Source organism: Erinaceus europaeus, chromosome 15 (genome assembly GCF_950295315.1).
Source record: "Erinaceus europaeus chromosome 15, mEriEur2.1, whole genome shotgun sequence".
Classification (NCBI taxonomy): domain Eukaryota; kingdom Metazoa; phylum Chordata; class Mammalia; order Eulipotyphla; family Erinaceidae; genus Erinaceus; species Erinaceus europaeus.
Window position 1 is genome coordinate 707276 of NC_080176.1, and position 18532 is coordinate 725807.

Here is an 18532-nt window from a genome sequence, read left to right on the forward strand (position 1 = left end):
AGCAAGATTCACGGAGAGATAGAGACCAGAGCCCGACTGCGCTCTGGCTGATGGTGGTGCTGGGGACTGAACCCTCTACCTCAGAGCCTCCCTCAGGCAGGAGAGTCTCTGCAGAACTATCCTGCTTTTCCACCATGCTTCAAGTAAAAATACTCAAAAACACGCACAGTGTTAGCGACTGGGCGGCTAATAAAGGTGGATCTCTGAGATCTCATTTACAAAAGTGGATTCAGACAGGATACAAAAACTGACTGAAAATTATGAAAATATAATTTAGAGATGACCCATCAGTAGGAAAGGGCTTTCTAAATTTAAACACAGAGCCTGCAGGTCATTGGGAGAGACGAGAAAGACACCTGCGTGACTTCTCAATTGCATGGCAGAAAAGACCATTAGATAGCGAGAAACCCAAACTGAGCGTGGACATTTGGTCTGGAGTCCTTGATATTTTTAGCACACTGGCAAACGGACTGGGAATAGTCCAGCAGCTCAGCAGAGTGACAGACATCAAGCACTGCTGTGCAGACTCAGCCCGCCCACAGGGAAAACGGACAGGCGTGCACACACACCTGGTCTACCCCACTCTGTGGACACACACACTCCGTCGTCTCCACTTACTGCTTGTTGCTCAGGGTGGGCAGGGAGGGCCCTGTGAGCGCTGCGATGCTTGGTACTGCAAGGACTGGCCCGGCAGCCTGGGGCTGAGCTGTGTCCCTGCCCCTCCTGTGGCACCAGCCACCCCGCGCGCGCGCACTCGCGTGCCGCACACCCACGCCTTCATTCGGAGTCCCTTCTCTCTCCCGGCAGTTGTTCCGAATCAAGTCTCTCCAGGCCTCAATTCAGATCTGACAGGCCAAGGCATTTTACCCCATGGATCTGGGTTTAAGGTTTTCCACAATGCATTCAAGGTTAGAGAGCACAGGAGTCCGTCCACACACAGAGGGAGCGAAGGAGAAAAACAAAAGGGGTAATAAACAAGAAGCACAGGGCTGGGGGAGAGCATAATGGTTATGCAGAGACAGACTCTCCCGCCTGAGGCTCTGATGAAAGCGGGGCACAAGTCCAGCCCAGTCCGAGCAGCGGCCGACACAGACTCTCCTTTTTGCCTGCAGGGTCGCTGCTGGGGCTTGGTGCTGTGCCAGCACTACGAATCCACCGCTCCTGCGGCTACGGTTCTTGTTTTTCCATTTTATTGGGCAGAACAGAAAGAAACTGAGGAGGGAGGGAGACAGAGACGCCTGCAGCCTGCTCCAACACTCCACAGGTGGGGCCGGGGCTCAAACCGAGATCCCTGCACACTGTACTGTGTGCGCTTCACAGGGAGTGCCCCTCCTGTCTTAGAGCAGTCTGTTGGTTGCAGTGAAATAAACTACAGAGCAGACCCTACGGACAGGACACCCCCCCCCCAAAAAAAAAAAAAGTTTTCGAAACTTCCAAGTCTGGTCTAACTTGTTTCCCTTTCTCCTGAGGGTCTGGTCTGGGGAGCCGCAGGTAAGCCAAGCCCGTCATTCTAGCTGAGGAAACCGGCTGCACGAGAGAGCTCGGCCAGCTTTGCCCAAGTCCTGGTGTCAGTGGCGGGACAGAGTCTGAGTCGCACAGAATCAGCACTTTGCCCCAATCCATCAGCAGTGACCGAGCAGACGGGCCAGACGGTGCCAAGCCCATGCTTCACAAAGACTCACGCATCTCGGGACACCTCAAACATGGGGGACCAACCAGGGAGCGGCTTGGTGGGCAGAGCACAGGGCGGCGAGGCTGACGCTGGAGCTTGATGCCCCAGCACTGCACAGCCAGACTGGCTCTCCCTCCCTTACTGTCAGATCCCTCTCTCCACACACACACACACACACACACACACACACACACACACACACACACACTTACTTCAGTAGAAACAGAGAAATCGAGAGGGGTGGGAAGATAGAGAGGGAGGCAGATAGACATCTGCCTCACACGTGTGACATTTCCCTCCTGCAGGTGGGGAGTGGGGGCTTGAACCTGGCAACGGGAGCACTCAACCTAGTGCACCACCATCTTTAAATCATGTAAACTGAGGCAGGGCAAGCAGAAAGCAGACAGCTCTGCAAGCTCGTGCCTGAAGCCCCAGAACCCAGGGTTCAGCCTGGCACCGCCCTCAGCGAGAAGAGCTCTGGGGGGAGCGGCGTGGCCTGGGGCGGGGGTGGGTGGGTGCGGCAGACAGCGTGGACCCCTCAAGCGGGCGGCCCGAGCACCAGCTCCATCGCTGCATGCGCCAGTGCTGCTCGGGCCAAGTATCTAGCCGCCTGTCTGGACACTCAAAGCACATCCGTGTGCCGAGAGAGGCCCGGACGAGGCCTAGCAGTCCAGTGGCCGTGGTCCCCTCTGCAGCAGGAGGCAGAGCCGGAGGCCGCCCCCAGAAACCTGGCCTCTCCGCGCCCTTTCTCCGTCTTCCTGGTTGGCAATGAGCTCACATCCCCTCACTGGTCTAAGGATGTTTCTGTACCCAGTCCCACGCCGCCTGTGGCCGCCTGGCAAGTGAAGCATCCAGGGTGTCGCTTCCTAACACGGGCCTCGCAGCATTTCCGTCGTCATGCCAGCTGCTGGCGCGGGCCTCCCTGCACGAGGACTCACAGGAGGGAGGGAGGGAGGACGGGAAGGATGGCAGTGCTGGCAAAGCGGGGTCTGCCCTGCCTCTGCCCAGAGGGTGTCTGTGAGGACCTAAAGCCAGGATGCCCGTACCTCAGCGGGGGCTCCCCAGGGACTCGGAGAGGGAGGCACGGAAGTCAGATGTGGCAGCTTATCTGAGGGTCAGCGTCGGCCCACCTAGGAGGGCAGGACAGCCCTGTGTCCAAAGTGGAGGCGCGGACTGCGGGCTGCCCCAGCACCGTGAGAGGCCTGCCCGCCCTCGGGCGGCTCTGTGACCCGGCCGGGAGGACATACCCCGAGCGAGCCCGTCAGCTTCACAGGGTCTCACAGGTCTCCGAGGGGCAGGCTTGCTCTGGGCCAGCTGGCACCATGCCTGGCAGGGCTGGCTTTCCTGCCCACAGTTTGGTTCTCCTGTGTCTGACGACAGTTGAGGCCAGAAACACTCAGGTTTAGGCCCCGGCTCTAACGTGCACAGGGCCTCCCTCTCCTCCTCCCGAGAGCTTCTGCTCAAGATCCTCAAGGTTCCCGGCCCGGAGGCGGGGAACAGTTTCTCTGCCGAGTCCAGGTGCGGGCCCTGCCCGAGGCCATCCTGATGCCCCATCACAGGCACAGTGTTCCCCAGACAAGGCTTCACCCAGGCTGGCGTGGGACCTGCCAGGCAGCAGCTCACCCAATTTCCATCACTCTGGTTCTTGTCCTGCTTGAGAAGGAAACTTGAGGAAACAAAAAGCCTTAACGACATATCTGCCAGCACTCTTCAAACGCTGATGAAAACCTTCTCCTGGCCATCTCTTTAAATCATCCATGCCTCAACTTTCCCTGTGTACCAGGAAAGAAGGCCTTCTGCCAAAGACAATCCTTCAGGTAGAGTCTCTTTGCTGAACCATGCTGCTGTCTCCCCAACACCAGCAGGAAACAAAACGGGGTGCCCAGTCTGTCCCCGTGGGCCCCGCTTTTGTCACGTCTGCTCACACGCAGCTCCCAGGGTCATTTTAGTAAGCGCAGTATCACTTCAGACAGCGTGCACGTCTCAGTGCTGAGGAAACGGGCAAGGACGCGGCTTGGGCATCAGCAGATCAGAGCCCGGATCCCAGGCAGACTCCAGGTTCTCACTTCGGCATTTAGCAGGCTGGAGGATTCCTCGGGAATGCTGCATGTCGTGTACACAACACACAGCACTAGCTGGTTTTATTTCACACACACACACACACACACACACACACACACACACACACGAGTACACAGACAGCTTCTCAGGCTCGTCATGGGACTGACTGCCAGTGCGACACCTCTCTCCCGACTCCGAGGAGGAGGCTACAGACTAAGGGCTATAGAACCCAACAGAGAAGGCATCTCATGCTGTCTCGGTGAAGATCCGGCCTCAGAGCAAACTCACCGAGCAGAGCGGGCGACCTGAGGCTGATTGCCCGCCCACGCACCCTGAGGCCTCTGGGAAGAGCACTGGGCACGGCTCCGCTTCCTCCTGGTCCTCATTCAAAATCCATGAGAAATTCATGAGGAGGCTTCGTACCACACGGAAGGCTGTCCTCACACCCAGGGCTCACGACGGGGCACCTCGTCACAGACAGCGGTGTGAGAAACAAGAAAACTAAGTACATAAAGATCGAGCGTTGTCCTTCTAGGTCAAGTTTTCAGAAAAGCCGGAGACAGCCTTGATGTCGCAGAACGGTCCATAGCGTCCGAATATGTCTTTGGACTGGACGGTGAAGTAGTGCTTGCCGTGAGACAGGAACTGAGAGAGCGTGCACGCCATGGGGAGGGGCATGGCCTTGACCTCGCCGATCTTCTTCCAGCTGAGCTCGCCATCAGGGTCGGCGTGGCACAGGAAGAGGTGGTAGCTGTCCACGGGGGCGCACCGGGGGTCGATCTTGGAGATGTTCCAAGACAGCGCGATGCCCTGGGGCCTCAGCACGCGCTTCACTTTGAGTTCTGGCTTCTGGGGAGGAAGGGTGTCTGTCGCCCACTCGCGAGGCTCGGGCTCTAGCGGCGGCAGCCCTGGGAGAGGTGGCAGGTCCTCCAGGGACTCGAGAGCCTGAAACACATTCACACAGTTTAGGGAGACAGACCACTGGCTTCTGCTAAGATCGCGTGGCTCTGCCCGGCTCCGCGTTCTGTCTCTCCTGCACCGGAAGCCATCAAAGGACCCTTCCAGATCCGAACCGCCACGCCCAAGTCTCCCTCGTGAATGTCACTCGTGTGGCCCGCTCGAGACTCAGCACTCAGGCTGTGCGCTGAGCCAGGGAGGCGGCTCAGAGGCGGGTGCGCTCGCTGTGGGCTCTGGCTTCACCCAGCGCTGCCGCAGGAGGGCGGGCGGCTCGTTCTCCGAGTGACGGATATGAGAGCCGTCAGCACGGCGACTAGACAGAGTGTGAGAACGCCACTCCTCTCTGCCGCTCCTCGTCCGTGTTGCGCGGCCACGTACCATTTGCATCTCTGTAGGTGTCGGAAACCCACCTGGATTACAGTAGCCGCACAAACAGGCAGACTCACGACAGCACATCAGAGTGTGTTCTGGGCTGAAAGGGGAGCCGGGCGTCTCTCCCCGAGTCAAATGGGTCCTTGCACTCAATATGGGCTGAGTCCCCCTTGCACACCGTGCACAGCAGCACCTGGGCTGAGTCCCCCTTGCACACCGTGCACAGCAGCACCTGGGCTGAGTCCCCCTTGCACACCGTGCACAGCAGTACCTGGGCTGTATCTTGTGCTGTTGAATTTGCTTCTTTTGAGACTGAGACAGGTTTCAGCACTGATTCCACAGTGGACGCCGGACACTCTGTGAACACAAAGTTTAAAAGATGAGATGTATCTGCAGTCACCCATCTCAGTCTCCCAGTAAAGAACGGCCTGCGTCCTGGGTGACAGCTGACGTGAAGGAGAAGCCACCGCACTGCACTGTAGCACCAGGCACATGAGACCCAGAAGGCACACGCAGAGGCACTGCCGGAGGAGAGGCAGCGGAGGCACACAGGCTGTTTAGTGGGGACACGGGGTGTCTTGTGCTCGTGAGGAACAGTCCTGGGATTCCAACTGGGCACACCGGAGGCCTGCGCCAGCCTACAGAGCACTGGGCAGAGATCTCCTATGCAGTGGGAAGGAAGAGGGACGGGAGGGAATGGAAAGAGAGGGGAGTGGAGGAGAGGAAGACATGCAGAGGAGGAGAGAGGGCTCAGCAGGGAGGAGCGTGGCTGTGTCAAGAAGGGGCTTCGTGTGAGGAAGCAGCAGGCTGGATCAGTCCTTTCAGGAATCTGGAGAGGCCTGAGGAACACTCGAAAGCAGACCCGCTGCACTGCAATGGCAGGACGGCTGTGTACGCTGTGAGACTTTCCAACTTCTCTCTCTCTGACAGAGAGAGATGACCAAGACGTGGCCTGTGGGACCTGGGAGGCGTGACGGACAAAGCCTTGGGCTCTCAAGCCTGAGGTCTCAAGTCTGACCCCTGTGCTCTAACAAGTCTTTTTTTTTGAAGGGAGTCTGCACAGCCTTTACAATTTTTTCTTCACTGGCTAGGACAGAGAAATTGGGAGGTAGAGGAGAGACCCCTGAGCCCTGCTCCACTGGAGTGGACTCATTAGCACGAGACTCAGGAAATCAATCTGCCGGCTAGACGTCACGCCACAGTTGACACCAACAGCTACAATGACGCTTTCCAGGGGACAGTTTAATTCAATTCTAGCAGAAACTACCTATTGGGAGGATGGCTCGGCCTGGTCAAGCACCAGTCCGCATGGTAGGGCCCAGCTGAAGCCAGAACTGAATGGTGCCCTGGCTTCTGAATATGCCCTCATCGATATAGTTTTACTAACACTGAAAACAGTTCACAACAACACACACTCCTTTAAAGGTAATGTTCTTTCTAGTGAGTCAACAGGCGCTTGGCAAATTCAAGTGGGCTGTAAGACAGAACGTCTCCTCATTAAACTGCTAGCTTTGAAGTTACACTGTGCATTTGACCTTACAGATCCAGTCATCATGGACATTTTTATAAAAACTATTATTTTTTAAATATTTATTTTTTATTCCCTTCTGTTGTCCTTGTTTTATTGTTGCAGTTATAATTGTTGTTATTGTTATCGTCGTTGTTGGATAGGACAGAGAGAAATGGAGAGAGGAGGGGAAGACAGAGAGGGGGAGAGAAAGACAGACACCTGCAGACCTGCTTCACCACCTGTGAAGCGACCCCCCTGCAGGTGGAGATCCAGGGGCTCGAACCAGGATCCTTACGCCGGTCCTTGTGCTTTGTGCCACCTGTGCTTAACCTTTTGTGTTACCACCCGACTCCCAATAAATTTTTAAAATATTTATTCCCTTTTGTTGCCCTTGTTTTTGTTGTTGGATAGGGCAGAGAGATGGAGAGAGAGGGGGGAGAGAGAGGAGGAGAGAAAGACACCTGCAGACCTGTTCCACCGGGTGTGGGTGTGGAGCCAGGGGCTCAAACCGGGATCCTTATGCTTTGTGTCACCTGCACTGAACCCGCTGTGCTACCGCCTGACTCTTTAAAAAAAACTATTTTTAAAGTTCATATTTCAGAGTGACTATACATAACAAATTGCTCCTTCATCAAAACTCAAAACAGCACAAATTTCAAATGGGTATAATCGATTCTTATAATCCTCTATTTCTTTTTTTAAAAACTTTTTAAAAAATTTTATTTTCTTTTTAATTTTTTTCCCTTTTGTTTACTGTCATTGTTATTATTGTTGTCGTTGTTGGATAGGACAGAGAGAAATGGAGAGAGGAGGGGACGACAGAGAGGGGGAGAGACAGACAGACACCTGCAGACCTGCCTCCCCTTTTCTAATCTTCATCTTGACACTGGGAGTCGGGGAACCTTCTGGTCAGGCTCCGGCTGTTGCACACATCCTCAGAGCCACTACTGATGTTCCCGAGTAAGAGGCGCGTCAGACAGAAGACAGGAAGTGAAAGCAGAAGCGAGTGCACCCACCTGCACCAGGCACTGAGGAGGCAGTGCGCCCACACTGTAAGCTGGCGCACAGGGAGGGGCAGGGAGTGAAAGGAGTCATTTTTAGGCTACATACTCACACCGCCTGTGCGGTGACAACTGTCCGGAGGTGCAGATCGGGGCTTGGGCGGCAGGCTGTGGGGGAGAGCAAAGGAGGGAGTACTGTGCCTGCCGGGCTAGTGTGGGGATGCCTCTTCCCGGGCGTGTGCTCTCTGGGTTGGAGAGAACTCGACCGGAGCCAGCCTGGGCTACTGCTCAGGAACAGAGGGAGATGACTCAGGAACAGACTTGTGGTGGCGAGGCAAGGCAATTCTTTATTGATCAGAGAGCCAAGGCTTTTAAAGGGCCGACCCGGAAGTGGCAAATCGGAAACAGAAATGGCTAGGAAAGGGGCGGAGAAAGGCTGGAAAGGTAGGAACTTCCTTAGCAACTGTTGTGAGGGTTTTAACTGGTGGGATTAATAACACCCTGCAGGCAGGGAGGGTCTTGAGGGTAGAAAGAAGATAGATCAAAGGAATGGAATAGGTGGGGATCTTTCAGGCAAAACAATGATTATGTAGATAGGCCATAGTATCAAGAATGCAGGGTGCTTTGTGAACCCTGCCCAGCTCAACCACATCCTCACAATTTCCCGACATCTCCCCTTCTTTCATCTAATGGCCATAGTATCAGGAATGCAGGGTGCTTTGTGAGCCCTGCCCAGCTCAACCACATCCGCACAATCTCCCCACACGTGCTGACGGCACTCACCTGGCTCACTTGGGTGGCACTGAAACGGGTCCGGACACTTGATGGAGCTGCACAGAGCTACAAGCACACGGACTAAATCGTTAGCACAGATTCACCAGCAGATCACATCTCTCCTCCCTCTTAAGCACGACCCCTTACCTATGTTGCAGGTGGACAGGTCTTCTGTCAGGTCAATCACAGAGTCACGTTTCTTCACTACAGTCTGAGAAGTTTTTAAAAATGTAAGACTTTGCCTCAAGAGCAAAAATGTTTTTAAAAACAGCAGAAGAGAACCCATTCCCCCCTCCAGGGCTTCATGCCGGCATGACTCCACTCCTCCCGGTGGCCTCAAAAGCAGACAGAGAAAGGCAGAGAGGGCGAGGGGGAAGCACAGCAGTCTCACCACAGCCCCCACTGGCGTGACACCCCGCGTGGTGGCTGCACACATGGCGCTGTGTGAAGCCAGGACACACTGTACAGTCTGAGCTGGGGACTGACATGCCTTAGTGCCTTAGGACTTAACTATCAACAGGGCCTTGCACCTGGGCTGTCTGTCTGTCTGTCTGGGCTCCACCAGGAGAGGGAGCTGGCAACTCCGCTGCTGCCACCTCCAGGTGCCTTGCTTCTGCCCACTGGGGCTTCACACCTGCACAACCCCACTCCTCCTGGTGCAGAGGGGGGACGGGGAGGGGGAGGGGGAGAAAGAGAGAGGAGGAGAGGAAGAGGGGGAGGGAGAGAGGGAACACTGCCACTCCCTCCAGGGCTTGTGGGTCTTCAGGAAGTGCAGGTGTGCAGGGACCAGGTGAACGTCTCCCGCCCCTTAGTTCTGTTTGCTCAGGGCCCTGCTCAGCTCTGGCTGCCAGTGGTGTGGGGATCGCCCCTCCCAGAGGCAGAGAGGCAGAGGAAAGCCCCCTTCAGTGCAGCGGGCGGGCTCAGCCCGGGTCATACGCGTGGCAGAGTGGTGAGCTGCGGGAGCTCTTCCAGCAGCCCAGCTGTTTGCCTTTCAGTGTTCAAGCTGAACTGGAACCTGGCTACACTGGCTCATCAAATACTGTATTTCTCATAGAACTGATCTACCAAAGAATAAAGGACAAAGTCAAGTTACTCAACATGTAATAATGCCAAAGACTGCAGATTCCATACTCAAATAAACAAGAGACGATGTTTACTACCTACCAGAACTTCAATTTCTGCAGTGGGTGAATTTTCAGCATCTATGAATGTAACTTTTGTAGGACCTGAAACAAATATCAAAAATGAACATCTGAGGTTGCCAGAACTATTGCCTATTTATGAACTCTAGACTCCATGAAAGCTGGAACAATGGTAGTGGAATACTACGCAATCGTGATCACAGAATTAAATCACAGAATCACAGGTAGTACCTCAACTGACTATTCCAATGACTAGTAAGTCAGTTAAAGAACACCTCAAATGGGTTTTGAAGGGTTAGTCCTCCTTTGATTTTCTGCCATATCAACGCTTTCCATTTAGAGCTGACCTATAAGGGGACATGGTCCTCGGGAGCTCGGCAGTGCGAGGAATTTTCTTCAGGGCCTGCAGGGGCTGCCTGCGAGGGACGGCTGCCCGGCCGGTGGCAGGCCCTGTCCTGAAGCCACCTCAGCAAGCAGACAGTGGAGCCAATGACGCGGCCACTCAAGATTTTTGAAATTACGATGCAAGCATTCCAATGCAGTAAAGAAAACGCAGAGAGACTTGTATGAGGAAACTGGGTGAACGTGACAGCTACTCTGACAGGGCGTTCACAGAGAGGACCACGTTCAAGATCTTCACACACTACTGTAACAAAACAGGCTCTATAACCAAAAGTATAATAATAAAAAAGGAAAAATACTGGAGTTGCTAAAGAATATCTAAAACTTACATCTTCAGTAGATCACAGATGATTCAATGGATAAAACAGAACCAATCACTTCTACCACCAACAGAAGGGAATAAAAACCAAGTGAAAATAAAGTATTTGGGGCCTCCAGGAGCAGTGGATTTTGTAGTGCAGGCACTGAGCCCCAGCGATAACCCTGGAGGCAAAAAAATAAAAATAATCTACAGTTTGGGGCTAGGGAGACAGCATCACGGTTCTACAAAAAGACTCTCCTGACTGAGGCACTAAAGGTTCCAGGTTCAACCCCCAGTGCCACCATCAGCCAGATCCGAGCAGGGCTCTGGTAAAAATAATAAATAAAGGGGGGGGGGCGGGTGGTAGCATGGTGGGGTAAGCACACATGGCGCGAAGCTCAAGGACCTGAGTAAGGATCTCAGTTCAAGCCCCCGGCTCCCCACCTGCAGGGGGGGTCACTTCACAAGTGGTGAAGCAGGTCTGCAGGTGTCTGTTTCTCTCCCCGTCTTCCCTTCCTCTCTCAGTTTCTGTCTTATCCAACAACAACAACAGTAGCAACAATAACAATAACAACAACAATAAAATGAGAAAAATGGCCTTCAGGGCAGTGGATTTGTACTGCAGGCACCGAGCCCCAGCAATAACCCTGGAGGCCTAAATAAATAAATAAATAATGGCGCTCAGCAATGGCATACCAGTAGTACAAAGCCCAACGACTGGCTTTGTACGAGCCCCCGGCTCCCCACCTGCAGGGGAGTCACTTCCCAGGCGGTGAAGCAGGTCTGCAGGTGTCTCTTTCTCTCCCCCTCTGTCTTCCCCTCCTCTCTCCATTTCTCTCTGTCCTGTCCAATAAAATGGAAAAAAATACCACCAGGAGCAGTGGATTTGTAGTGCTGGCACTGAGCCCTAGCAATAAATATATGAAAGGCAAGTATTCAATAGTTTTAAACTTGTAGCTATTAAAAAAAAAACACACAGCAAAGAAACAAAAGACCACAAGCTGATACAAGATTAAGAAGAAATCTTAATCAATGAATCACTTATTTATTTAGGTAATATCAATTATAAATTATTTATAAACAATTACAATTCTATTCTTCAGAAAGATTGATTCTCTATTTTAAATGAGTACTGACTGAAGCTTCTGTTTTGGAAAGATCACAGTTAATCAGCTGGAGAGAACTGAGGTACCTGTTGGATCTGCTGTGACCGGACTTTTCAAATCACTGCTTCCCACAGAAACCAACAGAACATCATCGTTACTAAAATGACAAAAGAATAAAAGCAAGATAAAACAATTGTGCACTGTTAGCCCAAACATGCACTCAATACTCAGACTGTTTCTGAATAATTCATAACTGATATGCTTTAGTCTCCGAGAATCTCGGTGTAGTACTCATCTGTAAGCCAAGGTTCACGGGTGTCCAATACAGACTAAAATCTTTGCATGGACTCGCTCCTGACAAACCCAGATATGTTCTATCCAAGTCCAGCACACACAAACATGTATATGAACTGGCCCGTGACAGTGGAACAGCACCACACGGAAAAGCCCCGGAGACAGCCCAACCGCCAGCCAGCTACGAGCCTCTCACTCGCCTCAGGCCGTGTCCGAGCTGAGCTGGGAGCCACGGCAGTGACGCTGCACCCACAGCGCAGGCTGGGAGTTGAGCGCACGTGGCTGGGGTACCGGGCTGCAGAAAACTCTAAGCTGGAAACAGTCTCCTGCTACTTACTATCTCACCCGGACTTTTAGGCTCTTGAATGTTATCAAGAATACGCAAACAGTATTTCAAAGAAAATCTTGAATGTTATCTTAAGCTCACAGAACTAACTGCGACTTGAATTCTACAAACTGTCTTGAATTTCAGCTTCTGCTTTTTAAAACAGATAGTTTCTTAAAAAGGAGTTCTGATTCCTTTTTTTTTTTTTTTTTAAATAGTTTGTTTATTTTTGAGAGAGATGCAGAGGGAGAGAGAAACACCAGAGCACTGCTCAGCTCTGGCTTATGGTGGTGCGGGAGGACTGAACCTGGGACTCTGCCTCAGGCATGAGTCTGTTTACATAACCATTATGCCCCCTCCCTCATCTGAATCTCAGCTTTTGTATATAATTTAGGTCCAGGATCCATTTCAGGTTATTTGAGAACTGACATTCGTTTCCCCCTCTGGCAGTTCCAGGAAAATGTGTTAAAATGTTTTTCTGGGGAGTCGGGTGGTAGCGCAGCTGGTTAAGCGCAGGTGGCGCAAAGGGCAAGGGCTGGCGTAAGGATCCCTGTTTGAGTCCCCGGCTCCCCACCTGCAGGAGGTCGCTTCGCAAGTGGTGAAGCAGGTCTGCAGGTGTCTGTCTTTCTCTCCCCCTCTCTGTCTTCCCCATCTCTCTCCATTTCTCTCTGTCCTGTCCAACACAACAGCAGCTATGACAACAATAACAACTACAACAAGCACAACAAGGGCAACAACACAGGGCTCTCCACCGTCCGCTTGCTTTGTAAGCCACGCTCAGAACAAGCCCGGGGCTCAGGCTGGCAGTGCCGCTCCCGCGCAGGCTCCCCCACCCAACTCCTCCTAGAGAATCAGAGGAGGAAGGAGAGAAAATGCAGAAGGACATACACAGCAGTGCTCAGCCAGCCGAGCACGTCCTCTCAGTACCGGCGTGGGACTAGGGTCCACAGGCAGAAGCTCACACATGGGCGTCGGGCTGTCCCCTCAGCCCGGGGAGTCCAGCCATAGACATCAGGGGACCTCCTCACCCCTGGGATTCCGTCCATGGCCCTCCAGGATCCCCTCAGCCCTGGGGTTCCATCTTTGAAGGATCAGAGACTTGTCTTCCTTCCTTTAGACATGTTTTGTGTTGAATAATGTTTGATTGTGCTTGTTGGAAAGTCATGATGCATTTTTAACAAGGACAGAAAAAATATGTCATGGCTTTTTCGACAACCAGTATAATTTCTTTTCTTTAAAAAATGTATTTTGGATAGAGACAGAAATTAAGAGATAAGGAGAGAGACACCTGTCACAAAAACACATAAAGAACAACTATTAAAGTAAAAAAAGAGAAAGAGGAAGGTCTAACACGATCTGTTTCGGGAGACGGCTGGTAGCGCTGTGGGTTAAGGACACATGGCGCGAAGCGCAAGGACCGGCATAAGGATCCCGGTTCGAGCCCCCGGCTCCCCACCTGCAGGGGAGTCGCTTCACAAGTGGTGAAGCAGGTCTGCAGGTGTCTGTCTTTCTCTCCCCTTCTCTGTCTTCCCCTCCTCTCTCCATCTCTCTGTCCTATCCACAAACGATGACAACAGCAGCAACAATAACTACAACAATAAAAAACAAAAAAACAAGGGCAACAAAAGGGAAAATAAATAATAAATATAAAAAAAATTAAAAAGCTTAAAAAAACTTTCTGTGTTCAGATGCAGGAGGAGGCTGTATCTGGGCGGTCTGGGCTGGGGCGTGGCCTGAGGATGCAGCCTGTGTGTCTGTGTCTGTGTGGGGGGGCGCACCGGCTCGAGGGCCTGCTTCCACAATGCTCTGACCGCGTGCGTGCCTGCTGGCAGCGGCCTCGCCGGTGGCCTCTGCGTGCCTGCGGAACACCGGGACCTCACACAGCCTTTGCTCGCCGGCTCGCTCTGGAGCTCTGGCCCAGGAGGATCCAGAGAAAGCAAGGAAGACTGTCTTTTGTCACTTGGTGATGCGCTGTCACTCTTGCCGTATTCTGTCTGTCAGAGGCGATCAGACGCCTCCCCTGGAGAAAGGCCTACCGCCATGGGGAAACTGCGGAAGCAGCAGAGTCACCTGCGTGCCTGGCTCCGGGCCTGGCCGTCCCGAGCGCGTGCTGGAGCGCGGCCCTGCCCTCCTCGGCTCAGGCCCCGGCCATCGCGGCTGCCAGTCAGGCTCTGGTTCTCTCTTGCCCTCATTCTCTCATGAGTGAATAGGTATTTTATTATTTTTCTTTTCTTAGCTTTTCTGATTATGAGATTGTAGAGTTACAGGATATAGTTGCACACCGTACACACCAGCAAAAATTCTGGGCCCCCACATATTTATAAAACACGAGTACCTTATAAATAAATATTATTTTAAAAAATTAAAAATCCAAAAAAAATTCCAATGAATTAGAAATTAAAATTAAATGGAAATTAAAATTAAAAATTCAATACATAGGTGGTTTTTTTTTTGCCTCCAGGGTTATTGCTGGGGCTCGGAGCCTGCACTCATAAAAACTGCATCTCATAAAAACTGCAGCAAAGGTGGGCGCGAGGAATCACATCATTGCAAGACTGGCCAGCTCCTCATGGGGCGCGAGCGCTTCCACACTACGATCATCATCTCTGGCATTATGCTATTCCACTGCAGAATACTGTGCCCCAGGATGGTTCCGCAGCCCCCATGTCCACTTGGTCGATTCCAAATTATATTCCTCCATGAGGATCATTTCTGGAACCATCCGTTCCACCCCGGTTCCATGGCTGCCAGTTCTTAGCAACATCGCCCCGCCAGATATTCGTCGGGACGCGGCATCATCTAAGTTCATTTCCCACGTCTACGCTCGACCGGACCTGCCAATATACGCGGAGATCTTCGCCCACCCTGTTCAACGCTTGACGTCTTGTCACCCAATCTGGTCCCCTACGCCTACACTGAACTTCTCTGTTCCAGTCTCTTGGAAACAGAGTTGGCAGTCAGCTGAGGTAAAGAACAAACACCTCATCACAGACCCCTGCAAGCGTCAACCCGGCTTTGACCTAGCACGTTATGATTGGGCCCTCCTCAAGCGCTATCGAACAGGCCATGGCCGGTGCGCCGCTATGTTCCATCTCTGGGGGGCCAGAGACGACCCGAACTGCCCCTGCGGCTCCAGACAGACTATGACCCACATAGTCAAGGACTGCCACCTCTCCAGATTCAAAGGAGGTCTCGAAACTTTACATCAGGCTCAACCTGACGCTGTTGACTGGCTACAGAAGAAGGGCAAACGCTAGAAGAAGAAGAAGGAGCCTGCACTACAAATCCACTGCTCCTGGAAGCCATTTTTCCTATTTTGTTGTCCTTGTTGTTGGATAGGACAGAAAAAAATTGAGAGAGGAGGGGAAGACAGAGAGGGGGGAAGAAAGACACCTGCAGACCTGCTTCACCGCCGTGAAGTGACTCCCCTGCAGGTGGGGATCCCGGGGGCTCAAACCAGGATTATTTAAAAAAATATTTATTTATTCCCTTTTGTTGCTTTGTTGTTTTATTGTTGTTGTTACTGCTATTGAAGAGGACAGAGAGAAATGGAGGAGGGGAAATGGGGGAGAGAAAGACAGACACCTGCAGACCCGCTTCACCACTTTCAAACCAGGATTGTTACACTGGTCCTTGTGCTTTGTGCCATGTGCGCTCAGCTCACTGCGCTACCGCCCACCTCACCCCCCGGGGTTTGACTTTAATCCAGTAGAAGGGAGACCAAAAGCTGACAAGTAGCTCAGCAGAGAATATCGAGAGGGCCAGGAGGCACCCCTGGCGGAGCACATGACAGGGCGTGGGGGACCCAGGTTCAGAGGGAGAGTTTCACCAATGGGGAAGCAGGGTACAGGTGTCTCTCTCCTATCTCTCTGTCTCTATCCGATAATCAACAAGAAATGAAAAATATCCAGGTAAAGGCATAGAGGACACGAGCAATGGTGTCCACAGAAGCATGGGACTGGGACACCGGGCAGACAGGACGGCACAGACGCCTCTGAGGAGACATGGGACTGGGACACCGGGCAGACAGGACGGCACAGACGCCTCTGAGGACATGGGACTGGGACACTGGGCAGACAGGACGGCACCGACGCCTCTGAGGAGACATGGGACTGGGACACCGGGCAGACAGGACGGCACAGACGCCTCTGAGGAGACATGGGACTGGGACACCGGGCAGACAGGATGGCACAGATGCCTCTGAGGAGACATGGGACTGGGACACCGGGCAGACAGGACGGCACAGACGCCTCTGAGGACATGGGACTGGGACACCGGGCAGACAGGACGGCACAGACGCCTCTGAGGACATGGGACTGGGACACCAGGCAGACAGGACGGCACAGACGCCTCTGAGGACATGGGACTGGGATACTGGGCAGACAGGACAGCACAGACGCCTCTGAGAAGGCATGGGACTGGGATACCAGCCAGACAGGACGGCACAGATGCCTCTGAGAAGGCATGGGACTGGGACACCGGGCAGAGACAGGACGGCACAGACGCCTCTGAGGAGGTGGCAACCAGGTGACCGTCTGTTTGCCTGTGAGCACGACGGTCAGGCTTGACCACAGGCACCAGGTCTGCTGGGGTGGCTCCGCTTCTGTCTCTCGCAACAACAAATAACCTGTTAAAAAGACACTGTTACCAAAGACGCCGAAAGAATTCAAGTTACACATTCAGGAGTGACTCTAAACCTTACTCAAATTAAAGCACAAATTCCCCCAGCTAACATACACTGCTGAAAATCAAAACTAGGTTGAATGTGCTGGTGGGTGGCTCAAACACAGGTCCTTGAAAACAGTAAGCCATGCACTCTACTTGGTAAGCTACCTCCTGGCCCCCAAACGGACATAATTTTCCCTGAGCGTAACTGAATAAAGCAGTGAAAAGACGGAGTTCTCCAGACTCACGGTGGAAGCAATTCGCATCCAACTTGAATTTACAGTCTAAAAGCTATGCTGCACTCTTTAGGATAACTTCAAAAGAATGAAGGAAGGATAGTTAACAAGTTAATGCGAGCTGGAAGAAAAGACGTGATTCAACTGTCTGTTTATGAGGAGGTAGAGGGGCAAACCAAAGCATCACTCTGGCACACGTGATGCCAGGGCTCAGCTGGGAAGCGCACGCCTGAGAGCCCGACAGGTTCATCTCCCGCAACACCTCCCAGGCCGCAAAAGGCAGACCGCGCCTGTAAGGAGGGAGACAGCTGGCAGGAGCTGGGAGGAGATGACCGTAGAATAGATAGCCAAGTGGAAAATGAGTGGAACTGCAGTTAGGAACTGCAAAGATCAGTAAGATCATGCTCAACACAAAAACTTAGATCTCCTAATTAAAGACAATCATTTTAAATTTTATTTGAAAACACACTATAAAGCAAGTACTTATAATGCAAGGACCCACTAAGCTACACTCGGGAAAATACATTTTCAACCACTGGCACTACGGAGACCAAGGCACCTGCCACTTGACTTTGAACCTGAATTCTATTTTTGGAGCCCGCGACTCTCTGGTCTGCTTTTCATTATTGGCTTTATGGGGGAATGAGCCTGTTTGCGTGAAGACATTTCCTTCCTTTTCATCCCTGTACAACGCTCCACAGCCCGGATTCACTGTGGCTCCTTTCTCAACTGCAGAGTACACGTTTTTGTTCCAGTGTTTGGTGATGAGAAGTGCTTCCAATAAACACTCTGAAGCTCCCACCCACATGAACATGTCAGAAATGGGACTTCCAGGCCAAAGGTTATTCAGATCTTGGACAGTCGGGAAAAGTTTCTTAAGCACTAGGTCAATTTACTCACCAAACAGAAAACTAAACTAACTATAGCCAACATCCTTTACTGCAAACCTCACCACTACCTGGCGTCCTCTGAGGGGATGTTTCATCTTTCTCCCCTGGTTACTAGTGAAGAGGACGGGCACAGCTTCACGCAGTCATCGGTCCCTGGGAGCCACTCTGTTCTGAAGTAGGTGTGCAGGGCTCTGTTCTGAAGTAGGTGTGCAGGGGGCTCTGCTCTGAAGTAGGTGTGCAGGGCTCTGCTCTGAAGAAGGAGCGCAGGGCTCTGCTCTGAAGAAGGAGCGCAGGGCTCTGCTCTGAAGAAGGAGCGCAGGGCTCTGCTCTGCAGTAGGAGCGCAGGGCTCTGCTCTGCAGTAGGTGTGCAGGGCTCTGCTCTGCAGTAGGAGCGCAGGCTCCCGCCCGTTCTCCTTTCCTGTGTCGTGGCGTGGGCCAGGGGGCTCTCTGCACACACTCTGGGAACTAGTCCTCTCCGGGTCACTGGGCTGCAAGTCTTCTCTCCCCTTCGCTGGCCTGAATTCTCACCATCTTTACTGCTCTTTTTGAGGGAAGGAGTTTCCAGCTTGAGTGAGGCGGAGGGCCAGGGAGAGGGTGTTTGTGTCGCCTCCCTGGCTGTAGGACATGGGAGCCAGCATCCCCCATGGTTCTGAGGCTCTGAGGCTCTGAGGTCCCAGGCTCAGTGCCCAGCCCCACCGCAAACCAGAGCTGAGCAGTGCTCTGGTCCAAACAATTCCTTTTGTTGTCTAGGCCTTTCATTTGAGGTTGAGTTTTGCATGCAAGCTGGCACAGGGATTCGATTTACTTCAGCTCTCCCCCAACAC

General features: G+C 52.7%; 1 protein-coding gene across 1 annotated transcript in view; it reads right to left on the reverse strand.

Moving 5' to 3' along the window:
* Positions 1 to 252: 252 nt before the first annotated feature.
* ATF7IP2 (activating transcription factor 7 interacting protein 2) overlaps positions 253 to 18532 on the reverse strand; it is a 40518-nt gene continuing 22238 nt past the window's right edge. Inside the window, exons 7-13 of the mRNA XM_060174086.1 lie at positions 11385 to 11455; positions 9512 to 9573; positions 8495 to 8558; positions 8357 to 8413; positions 5334 to 5419; positions 1871 to 4678; positions 253 to 1828 (exon numbers count right to left, since the gene is read on the reverse strand). Of these exons, the coding sequence (XP_060030069.1) occupies positions 4265 to 4678; positions 5334 to 5419; positions 8357 to 8413; positions 8495 to 8558; positions 9512 to 9573; positions 11385 to 11455 (754 nt within the window). The 3' untranslated portion in view covers positions 253 to 1828; positions 1871 to 4264. The remainder of the gene's footprint in view (positions 1829 to 1870; positions 4679 to 5333; positions 5420 to 8356; positions 8414 to 8494; positions 8559 to 9511; positions 9574 to 11384; positions 11456 to 18532) is intronic.